Genomic DNA, 17,560 nt, shown 5'->3' with positions numbered 1-17,560 from the left:
TAATTATTGATTCTGACAAATTTTTTTATATGCATTTTTAATTTTTTTGAATTTTCTTTTCATTTTTATTTATTTATTTTTCTTTCTTCCTCCGGTGGTTGTCATGGCCAGCAATGGCCAAAAAATTTATAAAGAGTTATCAACATCAACGTGCTCTTTCGATCTCCACGAACTATGTCCACGATGGCGGCGGGTGGGAGGCGGATGGGTCTTGGCAGCCAGAGGAGTACGGTGACAGCTAGGGTTTGTTTGTATTGGCCTTTGCTAGTGGATTGTGTGATGTAGAAAGGAAAACAGTGGAAAGAGATGAAAGGAAAGCTATAAAAGGAGAAAGCGGAAATTAGGGAAATAATATCAACCGTTGATAAGCTAACGAAAAGTCATCTAGAAGGAGAATAAATGTAGGATATGAATTTACAATCTAAATTTAGAGAATCCTTATCCGAAAGAGCTGCCAAGAAAATGGAAGTACCGTAGAATCCAACCTAACGGAAATCGTGCTCATTGTTCTATTTTCCTATTTTTGCTTATTATTTGTATTAAGACTTAAGAAAGCTATTTGCTTTTTCAACTTTAGGATGTAAGTTCATGAACGAAGAAGGTTTTCTACCCTAGAAAAAGTCCCTATTGGTGTCCCCACAAATCCCATTTTTCCATCCATGCCTTTCTCGAATATCACCCTTATTTTTACATGAATGAATGAGATAGTATACCGAACCATCAGTGACGTTTGGTTAAACTAATCAATTAGAGAAAGTATGCGTAGTAAAGGGAAAAAAGAAATTATTCATTGCACCTAATCCATGCATGGTTGCAAGGTAGATCGACGGACATGGGACCCTACATGGCCCGAAGAGCTAGAAAAACAAATGCAATTCCATTCATGATTGCATCGCTGAAATAACATAAGAAACACGTGCTCCTCTGCCTTTTCTAATTTTCTAATTTTTATTCTCTCTTCGAATCCCTTAATTGGCCTTGACTGCCATTTCGTTGTTTACTGGTGGGAGTGGTGGACGTATCTCGGACGAACCGCACATGCACCGACAAGCTAGAGAGAATCTCACGTTAAACATTTCTGAAAGATATGCTTATATGCTTTTTGCCTAATAAGGTCCACCATAATCTCGTGTGATCCACAGTAAGACTTATATATATTTGGTGAAGGGTAAGGATATTAAGCTTTAACCAATAATTGCAAAAGATCCGCTACAAAAAACTTCAGAACAAGACAACAAGTCAGAGTGAGTGGAAAGGAGCCGAATACAAAAGAGACCGCAAGAGCGGGCCTAAGAAAGCAAAACAGCCAAATAAGGCAAAAAAAAAAAAAAAAAAAAAAAAAAAAAAAAAAAAACAGCGGGAGGCCACCAGAGGCCAGATGAACCACAATTTACGCACACATCTAGCAACGACAAAAGTGAAGAATTGTCAAGGAAGCAGCCGTGTAGATGAAGAGTATCTAAACAGCAAACACCAGGCTAGGGCCCTACAGAAGATAAGACTTTTATATTGTTGCACTCGTAAACATAAAATCTTTTACATACATACATACACACAGATATATATATATATATATATATATATATATATTTATATGGTAAATTTGATCAAGTTTTATTTGCTTCCACTCCTAATTAGTGAAAACTTTGTCAAATCAAGAGGTGTGCATTGGTCTTGTTCTCATCCAAGAATCATATCGAACTGATTGGTTCTGGGTGGTTCTTAGAGGACTAGCTCGGTTACTGATTTTAAAAAATTGGAATTGAAAATAATTGGATAGACTGGACATCTCAAGATTTTTTTTTTTTTAATTTCAAAGCAAGCCTTGATGAGTAAATAATTGTTTTGGAAAGCTTTCACTTGTAGAGATAGAAGAAATGAAAGAAGAAGAAGAAGAAGAAGAAGAAATCAGCAATTCCAGAACCAAACTCAAACTAGAGATGATTTAATTCATGATTTTAGGGTTTACAGTGGAAGTCGGTCCATTTAAGAGGCTAGACCCGATTGCCCCTACTTTTTAGATGCCGTGCTCATGCAAACTTCTGATTGTATATGTTTTAAAGCGCGCATGCATAGAAGGTTACCGTCCGCTAATTTTCTGGTCGCGAACCAAGTTGTCGTCCTGCCCATTCACGACCGTTCATGTCTCGATCGAAAGATGCTGCCTGTTTATACATGGCCTCAGCTAAAATTTGGTCACCTTTTTCCACTCCCAAGCACGCCAAAAAAATATCCGGCGGCAAACCGGTGAAACCGGTTAATTCACCCCAACGCTGCGAAGGTGGTGTTGGTGGTGGGTCCCGGTCGAGACAAATGCACGTACAGAAAACCAGACAACCTCAGCTTAGATGCTTTTCGCCTCATAAGGTGCACCATAATCTCATGCGACCCACAATAAAACCTTTGAATTGTTGCACAAGTGAACATTAAATCTCTTATATTGGATCTGAGCAGGTTCTTAAAAGGCTCTGACCACCAAGAAAGTATGGGTAGATGCCCGGGTTCGGGGTCTCGATAAAAATATACCGGCCCTATTTGTTCTCCCGTCCACACCTTCCTTACGGGGGAAAGAGGAACTAGCTTGGATCCCCGTGAAGACTTGCCGGCTGAAACACGCCAGCTTAGATGCTTTTCGCCTCATGAGGTGCACCATAATCTCATGCGACCCACAATAAGACCTTTGAATTGTTACACAAGTGAACATTATATATATAGCGAACAGACATACCCCTAAATAGAAGCATGATTGGAGAAAGTTTTCATTAATACTTCACCTTACATTGTATATCACTTTAAGATCACTTCTTCGTCTTGTAAGTTTCTTAATCACTTAAAGAGTATAGCAATCAAATCATGGTTGGCTTGATTATTGTGTCGTCTGGTTAACCCTCCCTTTTGCTTTGTAATTTTCTTTATTTAATAACAGTTCATCCCTCATTTGAGTGCGGATTACCTCTCTTTTAGAAGGGTATGTTGTAATTTTCTTGTTTTTGTAAAGAAAATCTTTGAGATTATAAGTTGTATTGGCTTTGGAAGTGATTTTCATGGAGGTATGGAGCTTATCTAGGTGTTCTTTCTTAGCTTTAGAGTCAAATATTTGATCTACAGTACTAGTGAAAACTCCCTCCAATCATGCTTCTAATTAGGGGTGTGCATCAGTCCCAATCCAACCTAGTAACCGGATCAGATTAGATCGAATTGAATTAGCTAGTTCTGGGTGGTTTCCTTGGAACAAGGAATAACCAATTTGATTCTCGCTTCATTGCTGGACAAACTAGACTGGCCAAGATTTTTTTTTCTTTTTCTTTTTTTATTCTAATGCAAATCCTAATTAGTAAATTATTTTTCTTTTAATGTTGAAAAAATTCCACTTGTAGAAAATAGAGGAAACCAAAGAAAAATAAAAAGTAAGGAATCACCGATTCCAAGATTGACCTTGAAACTAGATTCGACCAATCAATGCAATTCTAGGATTAGGTGGGTCAATTCTTGATTTCAAGTTAGAAACTAATTTTACCCAATCTCATTTTAGATTCCAACGTGGGACCAATCCACCCTGAAAACTAGTTCCCATATCAAAACCGATCATTCCCTAATTTTGATTGGAGGGTTTGAAAGTCATGGATGTCGTAAAGCGTGCATGCATTATCGTCCGCTAACTTTCTTTGTCACGAATCAAGTTGTTGTCCTGCCCACTCACAATTGTACATGTCTCAATTGAAAGAAACTCTCTAAATATGTGGCCAGCCAAAATTGTCACATTTTCACTCCTAGTACACTAAAAAGTCTTTTGATTAGGGTTGCACATCAATCACAATCTAACCTTGTAACCAAATCGCATTAGACCGAATTGAACTGACTAGTTTTGGGTGATTTCCTTGAAATAGAGAGTAACCAATATGATTCTCGATTTATTGCTGGACAAACTAGACTGACCAAGATTTCTTAATTTTTTTTTTATTTTTTTTATTTTGAAGCAAATCCTAATTAGTAAATTATTTTTTCTTTTAATGTTGAAAAACATTCCACTTATAGAAAATAGAGGAAACCAAGGAAAAAAGAGAGGAAGAAATCACCAATTTCGGGATTGACCTACATTGGATTGATAGGTGTGATTTTAGGATTGGATGAGCCGATTCTTAGCTTCATGATTTGGAAATCAACTCAACTTTGTCAAATTTCTGGTTTTGTGATAGGGATCGATTCATCCTGAAATTTGCTTTCCACTATAAAGTCAATCACCCATAATTTTATTTGACAAGATTGAAAATCATGGGTGTCATGAAGTGCGCATGCATTCCCGTCCGCTAAATTTTTTTGTCACAAATCAAGTTGTTGTCCTGCCCATTTGCGACCGTGCATGTCCCGATCGAAAGAAACTATCCATATATATGGCCTCCAGCTAAAAATTTGTCACCTTTTTCCTCCCAAGTACACTAAAAAATATCTGGCCGCAAACCGGTCAATTCACCCCGCTGCTGCGAAGGTGACGTTGGGCGGGTCCCGGTCGGGCCAAACGCACGTAGAGAACCACACAACCTCAGCTTAGCTGGCGTCTCTCCACTTCATGGGTCCCACAGGAAAATTTGTCGTTATCCTTCATCGCGTTTCCTTTTTTTTTTTCCCATTTTCGGGTTTGGTCTCTTCATCTTTTTTTTTTAAAGTCACAAAACCTACAAATTTTACCTACCGTAATACATTTATGCCAATTTTTTTTATAATATCAAAAACTCTAAATTTATTCGTGATTGACCCTCCAAGTCAAGATATGAAATTCAACCATTATGAACTAGATATGGTTCAAGCAAACAATCTTATGTCCGAGCTATACATGTGGTATATTTATTACAAACTTTTTTATAACATAAAAAACCTCAAACTTTTTTTTTGTGATTTAAAAATTTTGAGGTAAATACGTCATACGAATATAAATTTGGGAAATTTTCATGTAATAAAAATAATTTTGATATCACAAAAGTAATTTAGGATAAGTTTGTTGCTGTAGATAAAGTTTTAGATTTTTGATAGCTTTGACTATTTTTTAACATTTTTGGTTATTATTAAAGAAGAAAATGGTGAGTAATCTAGGGGAGCACGAGAACCACGGGAGGATCCCTTGCGATCGAGCGGGGATAGTCGGTTGGCGGCCGTTGGTAGATCCCGAGAACGCGTGCAGCGAAAAGCGGGATCGACCCCGAAAAAGAAAAGATAAAAAATGATAATTTAGGAAAGAACCGGTTTCTTGATCCCTTCCTTCCTGCCTGTATCAAATTCCCTGACGTGCGTCTGAATCAGCAGCCTGATCTTCTTCCTCCTTCCTTCTCCTTCTCCTTCTCCTCTCTCTCTGCTCTGACCTGCCGATGCGCGTGCGGGTTTCTTGCTTGTTGCCTGACAGAGTGGAGAGAGAGAGAGAGAGAGAGAGAGAGAGAGGAGGGAGGAGGAGAGAGAGAGGAGAGAGAGTGCGAACAAAGACTGACAGATAAGGAAACGGGCGACGTCGACAATGGACGTCGTCCTTTCTATATAAGCTGGTCGAAGCGTGGTTCGAGGAATTCCGGTTGGGTCGAGCGAGCCTTCCTCTCCGTGTCTCTGCCTCCGTCTCTCTATTGGGTTGTTGATTTCAAGACAATAATTGAAACTGCGCAACGGAAGTTGACGCCTTTGCATCTCGCGGATCGGTTCTTGACTCATATTCGAGGGGATTGCCCAGAGGGTGTTTCTTGGCAGAGAAGCTGTCGCTTTTCCTCCTCCTCCTGCGGATAAATATTCTGTATTGCCTTCGGCATTGGTTCCGTTCCTACAGTTTTGTTGGAGAGGAGACCCGATTTGCGCCGGCTTCCAGAGATTTAAAGAAGCAGAAAGTGTCCGAGGTTCGGACAGGATCAAATTTGGATCGGATCGAGTCGAATCTGTTCTTGCATCGTATCCGGGTTTTTTTGTTTCTTCTCCGGGTATCTCCGGATCGGAAATTGGAGGTATGTGATTCTTTCGTCCTCCGCAACCGGGTCTTTTCTGTTGAAGTTTTTCTTGTGATGATAAGATTCATTGAGCAGTCAAAAATCTTGTGAGAATTATGGAAGTGACTGTTCTGATCCTCTTAAACCTGAAAAACATTTGGTCAGATTTGCACAATCTATGGCTTAATTGGGCTTAGTCATTAGCAATATGATCATTTTGAGAGAATCCTTACTTGGTTCTGCAATTATTAGCTCCTCCATGATCTTTTTCTGATGTCTACCTCAGATGTTTCTCCTCTATATCATCAATCTTGGTTTGATGGTAGACAACAGATTCTATTCATTAATGAATTGGCAATAAGATCTGCCAATTACCAATTTCCATTAACAAGCCTTTCTTGTCGGTGCTCGGGTTAGAAATTTGAATGTTAGGTACAGTTTCCCGCGATCACATGCTTACTTACCCGAGGTGAATGTTTGTTGCGTGTTTTGCCATTTGCTTTTGTAAAGTGACTACAGCATCTCGAATTTGACCAGGAACTGCAACTAAGTCCGTTTCCATTTGTTTGGCAGAATAATCAGAAACAGATGGGAGGGATCGACACAAACAGCAATGATACATTGATCATTGCACGGACTGGTCTCCCGGCAGCACCTCCATTACCTGGTCCGACCCTGACCAAATGTGCCAGGAAGAGACTGCAAACGGAGGGAGTGCCTCAAAGAGGCAATTGCTGCATCTCGACAACAGCAATCGATCTCTGGGAGCGACTTTTTGATGAAGGCCATAAAGCAGATGTCCAATTTCACACTGACGATGGTGGTGTCGTCTATGCACATGCTTGTATAATTGTAAGAAATCATAATCCAACCTTGTTTCAATTCAAACCATAAAATCTTTCTGCAAATAGTCAGTCGCTTTCCATCCAACATTGCTATGCTGAAATTTTGCTACTCTCTCTGTTGACAATCTGGAACTTTCTTACTGTGATCATGAAAGTTGAAATTTTCATATTCGAAATGAAACTTTGTGCAATCGATGTTTTACCTTTCACAACAACTTTGGCCTGAAAATAATTCACCCTTTCATGATCGTTACTTAAGTTGTCAAATTATTATGTCACGAGAGTGGATCTGATTCTTTTCCCACACGAAATTTGATATATTCAATGATTAAGGCCACATGATGGGAAGTGGTGTGACTTTGTACTTCTTAAACTCATTACCAATTGGCTATTCTTTTGCAGAGCATGGCTTCTCCAGTAATGAAAGGCATGCTAAAGAAATCTAAACAAAAGGGTCGTTATCAAATATTATCGGTTGGTGGAGTTCCTCATGATGCCATTCGTGTTTTTGTTCGATTCTTGTACTCATCCTGGTAAATATATCTCCCTTGCTGTCGCTTCAAGGATAGTGGAAATTTTTTAGATTTTCTACTTCCAGAATTCTATGCTAAGCATGGCTTATGTTTCATGTGCAGTTATGAAAACCAAGACATGGCTGACTTGGTTGTGCCTTTACTGGTGCTCTCACACTCGTTCGTGGTTCCTCAGCTCAAGCAGATCTGTGAGCAGCAACTCGAGCAGGGTCTACTTAACATGGAGAACGTCATTGACATTTTTCAGCTTGCGTTGCTCTGTGATGCTCCTCGTCTTAGCTTCATCTGTCACCGCATGATTGTGAAGAACTTCAAGGATGTGTCAGAGACCGAAGGATGGGCTGCGATGAAGCAGAGTCACCCCTTCCTAGAAAAAGAGCTACTAGAGTGCGTCGCTCACGAAGAAAACGTAAGCATTGGAACTTATTGTCTGTCGTCACATCATTCCTTTCCTTACTTTTTGGTTCTATTAGAGAAGAGAACAGAAAGGAAAATCAATTTGAGATCTAATATTGCAGCAAACAAAGGAGAGGATCAGAAGGAAGAATGAGAGGAAGATCTATTTGCAACTATATGAAGCGATGGAAGCTCTAGTTCATATTTGTAGAGACGGGTGTCGAACGATTGGGCCCCATGACAAAGTCTTCAAGAAGGACCAGCCGCCGTGCAGCTTCGAGGCTTGCAAGGGCCTAGAATTGCTTATCCGCCATTTTGCGGGCTGCAAGTTACGGGTTCCGGTGGTTGCATCCACTGCAAGCGAATGTGGCAGCTGTTGGAGCTGCACTCCCGTCTCTGCTCCGATTCAGACGTTTGCCGAGTCCCTTTGTGCAGGTATGTTCCTTCTGTGCGATGGTTTTCTCTTGCATTTTGTACTTAATTATGTAGGCACACGTTTTTGCTTACAGAAACCCTTGTGTTCACTCGGTTCTGAAAGTGTCATTTCACTCTGAACTTTTGCATGTTTTCGATCTAATTGAAAACATTGTAATGTCAATCAAAGTCTTTACTAAATAGAAGTTTTTTTTTCCATTTTGTAGGAACTTCAAGGACAGGATCAACCAACAGAACAAGAAGGACAAGACCAAGTGGGGAATACTTGCGAGAAAGATCTTGAGGACGAAGACCATCGGGGTAGCGCCGTTTTTTACATCGGTATATGGGAGTTAATTTGGAGAGCAAATCCCGGGTTTCTGTGGGATGTCAATCCAAGTGTAATATGTAATGTTTATATGCAATGAGAAGCCAGCACCAAATCTGGTGGTTTTGGATGCCTCTTGATCGACAGAATCAGAAGGAAAGAAAAATAGATTGCATTCTCTTATACGTCTTGACCTTTTATGAATCTTGCAAGCTGGACTTGAACAAATGAATAATCTGTCGACACTTAAAAAATTGACACCGATGTGAGTGCTCATCATATGTGATAGGTTTACATCATCTTAAATACATGTATGTAAGGGCTTTGAATATAAGGAATTCCAATAGTAATCTCTTCTCTTATTCTTGGTTTGTGCCTGTTAGGGATTGATCCACACGTCCAGGTTTCTAAACATCTGAAACTGATCAGCCCAGCTGCTGGACAACGTCCGTAGTGAGATAAGAAACACAGATCACACAGCAGGCATCATTCCTCGAATCATCTTCGGGATTTTGAAATTTAAAAGCATTTGAAGCCAGACAGAGGGACATTCATCCACGAATGCTTGGTCGGTGCGTATCGGGTGCGGAGTTAACTCGGGTCTGGTTACGTTGGAATTCAATCTAGTTCTGCTTCGCCATCCATTTTCGCGGGATGAGACGAGACCAACAACAAATCCTCCCAAGTTCAAATGCCAATTTCTGCCATGAAGCTTGGGCAGTGACAAGTGATTTCAGACTTGTTGCTGATGATGACGTAGCAGCTACCTCCAGAGGCTCTCATCTCCAAAACATAGGCAAAACATAGGCATGCGAGAGAGAGAGGGAGAGAGAGGAAATATAAAGTAAAAAAGGGGATGGTGACTTGTCGGAAACTACCTTTCTATCAAAGCCGGGTTTCGATCCTGGGACGTAAGGTCATGCGTCGTATTCATAGTCGAGAACGTTTTAGGTTGTATGGCAGCTCGTTGATAGTGCTGCTCATATGAAATGCTTCATGTGCTTCCGCTCTGCCTACGGATTTCGGCCCCCTCTCACATCTGAGCGGGTTCAGGTTGCTTTTCCGTCGACTTTTGCAGTGCGGAGCATGACACGTTATCTGGAACTTGATATCGAGAACTTTGATTTTCTCGGGCAAATCTCTTGATTGATGAGAGAAGAGGAATATGTCCTGACCATAGACTGAGTCGACTGACTGATTTAGTTGAAGCACTTCATAAAAATTGCATACCCTGTTTTTTGTTGACATTGAGAAGATCTCATGAAACTGAAAAGCAAAACTATTGCATACCCTGTTATTTGTTGACATTGAGAAGATCTCATGAAACTGAAAAGCAAAACTAGAGCAGAACAATAGCATCAACCCACACCAAACTCTTGAAATTAATTGCAGAAGAAGAGCGAGATTGAAACAATAGTGTATGAAACCATGGGAGATTGAAATAATAGTGTAGGAAACCATGGCCTCTCCTCCAACTGGATTGTCTCTCGAGCCAATTAATCAAGCCAGGAATGCCCGTCATGCCAATTGATATAAATGCTTCACATTGTGCCTTGCTTGCAATGACCTCAAACTCCTCATGCGGCGAATAATGACCACGTTTCAAGTGATCTACTAACTAACCCGTATGCAATACTAGCCCAAACTCACAGCAGACATGTTAGTGTCACGGGTCAATAGTTTCCTTGGCCTGAGATCAACCCATGTGGCGCTTAGCAAGCAGAATTCGCTAGGCCAGCCTTTCTTTTATAGTTGTTTCAGTGAACAATACGACGAATAACCATTTTATACGAGATCGTATCATGCTCAGCTTTACTCGAGCTTATAGTCCATCGAGCGAGACAGCAGCCCTCGTTAGACTCAACAACTAGTTTCGATCTGTCCTGGCTTCATTAGGAGAGCGGCATCAGCTCCTGACCAGTTTGTGTACGGGAGGCCAACCTTGCCTTCAGAGCTCCTAAACAATATACTCCTTCTATCCGTCCTAGAACTCCTAGCACCAACTGTCCTGACGCCATTCCCACGGACCAATTGTGTTCATCCTCTCCGCGTTTTCACTCTTCACTCGATAACCACAAGCTTCACTCCGAAGGGTACCTGGGTATGGGAGGATTCACGAATCATGTCATTAGCGTCACAAACTCGACAGTTCATTGATCGTGAAATAGCCCGTGCGGTGCTTGGTGAGCCGAAAACACCAAACTAGCCTTCTTTCTATAATTGTTCCTAAGAACAATATGGCAAATTTATACGTTATATAGGATTGCACCATGTCCAGTTTAGCTCGGACGTCCGGTCCTTTTGAGACATACAGAACACGCCTGATTTAGCTCGGGCCCCTCCTTTTTCGTTTGTATATTTTTGGGCCTTTTGTTGTAGTTGCTGAAATCATGCTCGTTGTTTTTCTGGCCAATTGGCAATGGAGAGAGCTTAAGAGTATGCAAAGCCATCATAGGTTCTTTCCTTCGTTCTCACATGCACGCTCCTTTTAACCTCTCTAATTCCTCTCTCCAACGACAAAAGAAGAATACAATATTATGTATGAGATGGTGATGGTAGATCCAATTCGAGTCCCTGAGATTGCTATACGGATCTCTTTTTGCCACACACACACACACACACACACACACACACATTTCAAGTTCATGATCCACACATATACAACCTAGGACGGAGGGAAAAAAGAAAAAAATTATAATTTCGATTTTAATAAAAAAATATTTTTATGAAATTAAAGAGGGAAAGAAAGAGTATGAGGCTTGGAATGGAAATGAATTCTAAGTCCAACTTATTTAAAACCCATTTATTTTAACCTTTCAATTTTTAAATTCATTTAAGTAGTCTCTTCAAAATGTAAGTGATTTATATATGATCCATTTATAATTTAAATGAGTTATACATGGGTTTAAAATCCATTTTGACATCTCTAATTGTGTCACGCTCCACTCTATACATGCTAACAGAAAAACAATCCAAACCTGCTTGGATGTGATCATGTGAGAGAATGCTGAAATACATGGGCGAAGCAGAAACACAACAGGCCCATTTTAACGAGCAGTAGCAGTAAGCTGCGATAAACCATAGGCAAAGCCGAACAGAAAAGCAATCCGAAACTTGCTTGAATGAGAGAGAACGCTGAAATACATAGGCAAGGCAGGAACACAACAAGAAAATCAAAGTTCTCGACATAAAGTTCCAAATATTGAGTTCAACTCCATTCTATAAACGATAACAAAGAAAGCAATCCGATCATGGGATATGATAGAATGCTGAAATACATAACCGCAGCAAGATCACCAACGGGGAATACCCTTCAAGGGTATTTTGCATCTAAATCAGACTTCATCCAACTTTATTCTAGTTGGTCATCTTCAAATGATGCCCTGCACGATCCAATAACTGTGGTAAGAGCAGGGTTTTACGTCAGACTACATGGTGAAAGTTACGAAAGATGTTTTTCCAATGTTATGTTAACAAATGAGAGTGGCGCAGCAGTAGCATGGTGAACCCATGTCCCAGGGATCAAATCCTTACTCTGATTCAATTGCGTGGAAGATGTTCCTAACGAAATCGACAGCCCCTGCTCACTTTTTTTTCTTCTTTTTCCCCCCTACGATAAAGATTACTGTACCTTACGCACTGTTACTCATTTTCTGCACAAACAATGTCTCCGTTTCTCTCACCTAGCACAAGTTCTGCTCCAACCAAAAGCTACCCCAACTACATTAGCCCATCTGCAAAATTATCCCCCAAGAAGACCCTGAAAAGGTCAGATGATGTATCCATAAGAATTGAAGTACAAATCTGTAAGGGGCAATCGACAGTGAAGACGAATAAAGCATCAACAGCTTCTTTACCAAAGAAGCCTCTCCAAAACATCTAAAAACACATTTTCTAAAGGTAAGATCACATGATTAACATGACAAGATCAGGGTCTAAACGAATAAAAGAATATGCAGAACAAAGTTCACCACAAACCTTCTTCACCAGCAGTGGGGTTTTCATATGATTCAAAGCCCCAGAAGGTTTTCAAAGAGTAGGGCGGAAAATTTGTTGTTCCTTCTTCTGTGATTTTTACAATCTGCAAGTCAAGCGCCATGTGATTTAGATGGTTCGAAATAAAGCTAATGGCAATATTACAACAACTTGATATTCAGCCTCATTAATCTTCCTCAAGATGCGGACTTCAAATCTGTCTGGAAACATCTCCACAGAATTTTTAGGATACGAACCAATACGGGTCATCCATGACTAATCATTGTACAACCAGGTAACAATCATGCACCACAGGTGGGTTGGACCTGCTTAAGTAAAATTGTAGAGAGGAATAAATTGGGCAATGGCGGATCGAAAAGGGGCCAGAGTTATATGTGGAGGCTGGTTTCGCAACTGGGTTATCCACAAGAAAATACACTGTAATTCTCCCTCAGTCCCAGATAAGACATCCTTTCCTCAACAAAAGAAGGATGCGTAAGTGTGCATCAGTTCATCAAAATCACACAATTATATGAGTAAGAGGAAGAAAATGCCAACAACTGATATGATATTATCACATCCTAACCTGATAGTATGCTGCATATGCAAACATCGAGAAGTGAAGAAAACCATAAACAATAACACAGATAAAACTAGAACCTGAATCTTATTGACTGCAGATCTATCACGATACAGAAGAATGCGCATGCACTTCTCCAATAGCTTAACACCATCTTCAAAACTCAAGTTCTCGTTCCACTCGTCACGAAGAATTGGCCGTGCAAGGTGATTGCCAAACCCAGTAGCCACATGGTTTTCTTTGAAACTCACGCCTATCATGCTAACCTGGATAAAATTGCACACCAAGTGAATGAGAATTCGACAACATTCTGAAAAGTCCAACGAATCTCACCAAGGGTCGAGGCCTACCATGCCAAGATATTTCTGTCCATTCTTAACTCCACCTATAACTAGTGAGTTCCACAATGGATTGAACTTGTTGCGCCTATTATACATAAGCTGAGTCAGATAATTATGCACCTCTTTGGGCCCCAAGGAATTCCCGTCATCCCACATATTGTCGTAAAGACTGCAACAACAGACCCCAAAATCAACAGTCTTTGTCGGAAGCAGCCTCAAAGTTAGAGAAGCAAGGTAATAAATATTCGGCAATAAAAAAGAAATCGCTGCTTGTAATCTTGATCAATTGATACATACATCAGTTCATCAAGGTAACGCAATATCTCCTGAAAATCACTTATCTCTCCGCTCGCACCCAGGAGAGAATGTTTTCCAATAGGCTTTATTCGCTCAATAGTTTTGTATCTCAAGGTGGATCCATAAGAACCTGCGAAATATTTCTCACTATCAGAACATCAAGATAAGCCGGAAACTAACATACTCACAGTTAAGGATAATGTAGGACTCAATAACCATGTTACTAGAGCATGTAAGCAGCCAACAATTGGAAACCAGTTTTGAGATCACTATACTATCTAAAGTCAAAGAACTTCGAAAGCTATGTAGTAATGATAACTTTAATAGTCAGAAATAGTGAAATGGAAGAAAATACAGAAGCAGTAGAATGTTTCCTTCTGGCAGGACTAGTCAAGACTTATGTTCCTAATGAGCAGATATATTAAGTAGAACCGACACGGACACTGACACTGACACCCGACACCTGACACAACACGGAGGCTCTCGGAAGTGCTTCGTAGCATATATATAGCATGCTAGAACAAAAGGTATAGTGAAGCAACAAAAATTAATCTGAATTCCTCAATCATATCAAGAAGCAACAAAAATTTTAGCTTCTTAAACTCATCAAAACTCGACTCAAACATCTCGATCATCATTCTACGGCCTTGACAGATATCTAATTCCTGAACACAGACAAAAGAGCCAAAATTTCTCCCTAGCGAAAGCAACAAATTGTTCAAATCAAAGCGCACCAGCATCAGGGAATCGCAAGACCGATGAAGCAAAGAAGCTAACCTCCCATGTCAGCAGCCATCAGAATCCCATCCCGGTACACAAGTGCGACCAAAGCCGTGCCGGTCACATACGGATACCTAAATCACGCGAGCCATCCAACCAAATCGCAATCAATTTCATATGAAAATCCGAACTTTAGGGTGCGCATGGATTTATTTCTGTGCTTTTTTTTTGTTCCTGGGAACAAACAAAAAAAAGTGTTTCATTCGGGGAACAATTTTTGAACAAAAGAACGCGTTTGGTAACGTTTGGTCCGGGAATAAAAAATGAACGAAACACGTTTGGTTAAATTTTATTATTTTTTTGTTTCTTTTAATTTTTTAAACATTTTTTATTATTTTTTATTTTTTTCCTTTCTTTTTATTTTTCTTTTTTCGGCCGGTCACCGCCTCCGCGACTCGGCCGACGGGGCCGGCAGCCCTCGCCCGCCACGGCGAGGCTCGCCGGCCACGGCGAGGCCGAGCCTCGGCCGTGGTTGGGCGAGGCTCGGCCTCGCCTTGGGCCGGGCGAGCTCGGGCTCGCCGGATCCGGGCGAGCTCGAGCTCGCCCGGCCATGGCGAGGCTCGGGCTCGCCGGATCCGGGCGAGCCCGAGCTCGCCCAGCCAAGGCGAGGCTCGAGCTCGCCGGATCCGCGAGCCCGAGCCTCGCCGGGGGCCGGCGACGCCGGCCTCGCCCGCGCGGTGACGCCGAGCCTCGCCGGGGCGGCGGCGCTTCGGCCTCGCCGGATGCGGGCGAGGCCGAGCGTCGGCGACGGCGGTCGCCGGCCATGGCCGAGGCCGGCGACCGCCAAAGAAAAATAAGAAAAAAAAAAAGAAGAAAAGAAGGAGAGAAGAAGAAGAGAGAAAGAGTCGTTTTTGTTCTTTTGTTCTTCCGAGAAGTGTTTCTTTTCTGGAGAAACAACTTTTTTTTTGTTTCTTTTTCTATTCCTATTTCGTTCCAGAAACAAAAAAAAAAGGAACAAAACGCAACCAAACGCGTTTCTGTTCCTTTTTTGTTCCTGGCACACTTTCCGTACAAAAGTGTGCCGGAAACGTTCTTAGAAACGTTTCCATGCACGCCTTAGCTTTCATCCTCTAAAGTCAATTTTTTGACCCAAAAAAAAAAAAAAAAAAATCTGTAGAGAAAGTTTAGGATTGAATTTAAAGTTCTGATTTTTTTGACAAAAAAAGTTTGGGGTAGAATAAAGTTGGATTTTTTACTTTAAGCAAATGAGGCCAGGAAGTAAATTAGCCATTCATAGGTAGCCCATCACATACGGATACCTAAATCACGCAAGCCATCCAAACAAATCGCAATCGATTTCATATGAAAACACACGTCGTCGTCCTCCGACATCCAGAGCCGAGACCCTAGATGCATAAGCGCACCGTCGCGACGAGCATGGTATATGTCCGCGAGAATGGGCGAACGAAAGAGAAGATTGCTTACAGAGTTCTTTCAGAGAACAATGACCCAGATCGAGAGCCTGGAACTTGTTCCGCATAATCCTTCAAACCCTTCCCATACATCTTGGGACATCTCCTATGAACAAGAAGAGACGAATAGCAATCAGTTTCATATGAAACGCACGCATCATCTAGCATCGGGAGCCGAACAAGAACGAAGGGATGCTTACAGAGTTCTTGCATCCATGAAATCCTTCAAAGATGGTCGGCGAAGAAGTAGAAAACCCTGCGAGGAAGACACTGATGCGTTTATCTATGATCTGGGTAAATTAGCAGAGGGTTGCCCGCTGCTCAAGCCACCAAGCCAGGGTTTCTCGGTTAGACAAGCCCAGTTCACCCTTCGCTTAAGCCCATAAAAATGCAGAAGCACCAAAAGCCTGTAGAGCCAGATTCGAAAGCTGAATTCCAATCCTCTCTGTAGAGAAGTTTCTCAGTTTCCAGCGATCTCCCGTCGCCCTCCGCCGCTACTTCCACTCGTATTCGCGGCCGCGACCGCCGTGCTCTGTTCATCTATCTTCTGTGGCTGAGAGATCGAAGTGGCCAGATCTCGCTTGAAGCTCCTCCGCCGGCCCTGATTTTGGTCGTCGAAATATGCACAAGCTTCCTTCTCCGATTCGATCATCCAAGGCGACGCTGATTAGCTTCTTTAGCAAGGCAACACCAAACGCTCTGTTCTGGTCTATTCTGAGGGAGTTAGGGCCGAGATGTTTTCTTCTCATTAATTTGTCGATTACAAACATCATAAATCGATTTAGTATGAGATCAGTATCAAGCCCGCGTTCGTTGATGTGTCGTTTCACCTATGAGTCGAATGCATAGAACCTGTTTGACGAAATGCTTCGTAGACATGATCACGAATTAGTTCGTGGAATTGTTCAATCTGAAGATGTTTTGATTTATTTTTCATGTTGTTAATCGTTTTATTAGCTACGAGATATGATTTCCGATGTAATTGCGTATTTGCCGAGCGCATTGTTGAACCTATCGTAGCCTCTGTTTCTCTGTTCTATGATTCTGCGTGCTCCTACGGCGGTCAATGGCGGTGACCGGCGAGAAAATGGCCTAATCGATATCTGGTGATGTCCATGCATGTTTCCATCTCTCTGTGGTATCCCTCTTTCCTTGTCCATGTTTTGCGTATCTTCGCAATGCCATAATCGTGAGCATTGATCTGCTAGCGACCGAAGGTGATGGTCTGGTGATGGTTAGGGATGGTCGACGGCAGAGCATAATTGGTTCTCGGCCTAAAGCTTAGATGTGTTGATCGCCGACCAGGTAGAGATGTTATGGGGATCTACGTTTAGAGTTCGCGCGCACGTTTGATTAGCGCGAGCAGAAGATGGAACGAACGAGGAAAATAAAAGAGTGAAAGAAAGAAATAATAAATAAATAAATAAATGCTATGAAAGATAAAAGGGTTAATACCTGAAAAACTTCAATTTATTCAAAACTAATATTTTAACCACGAAAAATTCTAAATTAGTATATTTGTGATAAATTTACCCAAACTGATCAACAAAAATCAAAACTGGTATACTTCTAATAAATTTATCCAAAATTAATTCGATCGCCAAAAACCCTAAACCATTGTATTTGTGATAATTATATCATCCATCAAATTGAATTAATACCACAATAAAATCACAAAAGTAATATAAATGTGATAAGCAAA

General features: G+C 41.2%; 2 protein-coding genes across 3 annotated transcripts; one reads left to right on the top strand and one right to left on the bottom strand.

Annotated features, from left to right (window-relative positions):
- Positions 1–5,253: 5,253 nt before the first annotated feature.
- LOC104457400 (BTB/POZ and TAZ domain-containing protein 4) lies at positions 5,254–8,656 on the top strand. Its single transcript, XM_010072351.3, is given in 7 exon segments — positions 5,254–5,975; positions 6,531–6,809; positions 7,205–7,335; positions 7,438–7,744; positions 7,854–8,070; positions 8,073–8,166; positions 8,373–8,656. Coding segments are annotated over 6 exon segments (1,143 nt in total). The 5' UTR covers positions 5,254–5,975; positions 6,531–6,545; the 3' UTR covers positions 8,503–8,656.
- A 3,406-nt stretch (positions 8,657–12,062) lies between these two features.
- LOC120286405 (proteasome subunit beta type-4-like) lies at positions 12,063–16,542 on the bottom strand. Of its 2 annotated transcripts, XM_039301181.1 has the most exons (8): positions 16,059–16,542; positions 15,872–15,964; positions 14,444–14,520; positions 13,667–13,796; positions 13,379–13,538; positions 13,109–13,294; positions 12,452–12,554; positions 12,063–12,233 (listed from the first exon to the last, which is right to left on the bottom strand). In XM_039301181.1, exons 1-8 carry the CDS (start codon positions 16,073–16,075, stop codon positions 12,199–12,201), a joined length of 801 nt encoding a protein of 266 aa, XP_039157115.1. In that variant the 5' UTR covers positions 16,076–16,542; the 3' UTR covers positions 12,063–12,198. The 2 variants fall into 2 exon arrangements, with proteins under 2 accessions (XP_039157115.1, XP_039157116.1); XM_039301182.1 differs by lacking the exon at positions 12,063–12,233 and having other exon boundaries at positions 12,441–12,554; positions 16,059–16,540.
- Positions 16,543–17,560: the final 1,018 nt, after the last annotated feature.

The sequence above is a fragment of the Eucalyptus grandis genome, chromosome 8, assembly GCF_016545825.1.
Source record: "Eucalyptus grandis isolate ANBG69807.140 chromosome 8, ASM1654582v1, whole genome shotgun sequence".
NCBI lineage: Eukaryota > Viridiplantae > Streptophyta > Magnoliopsida > Myrtales > Myrtaceae > Eucalyptus > Eucalyptus grandis.
The sequence above is the reverse complement of the archived record's forward strand: the minus strand, read 5'-3'. Positions and strand labels throughout refer to the sequence as shown.

What these genes read in the sequence shown, in the direction of transcription:
- LOC120286405 (XM_039301181.1), bottom strand. An exon ending in TTGTTCTCTGAAAGAACTCT is followed by an intron (nt 14,521 to 15,871) that starts GTAAGCAATCTT and finishes CGCGTGATTTAG; the next exon opens with GTATCCGTATGTGACCGGCA. An exon ending in GACAGAAATATCTTGGCATG is followed by an intron (nt 13,295 to 13,378) that starts GTAGGCCTCGAC and finishes AATTTTATCCAG; the next exon opens with GTTAGCATGATAGGCGTGAG.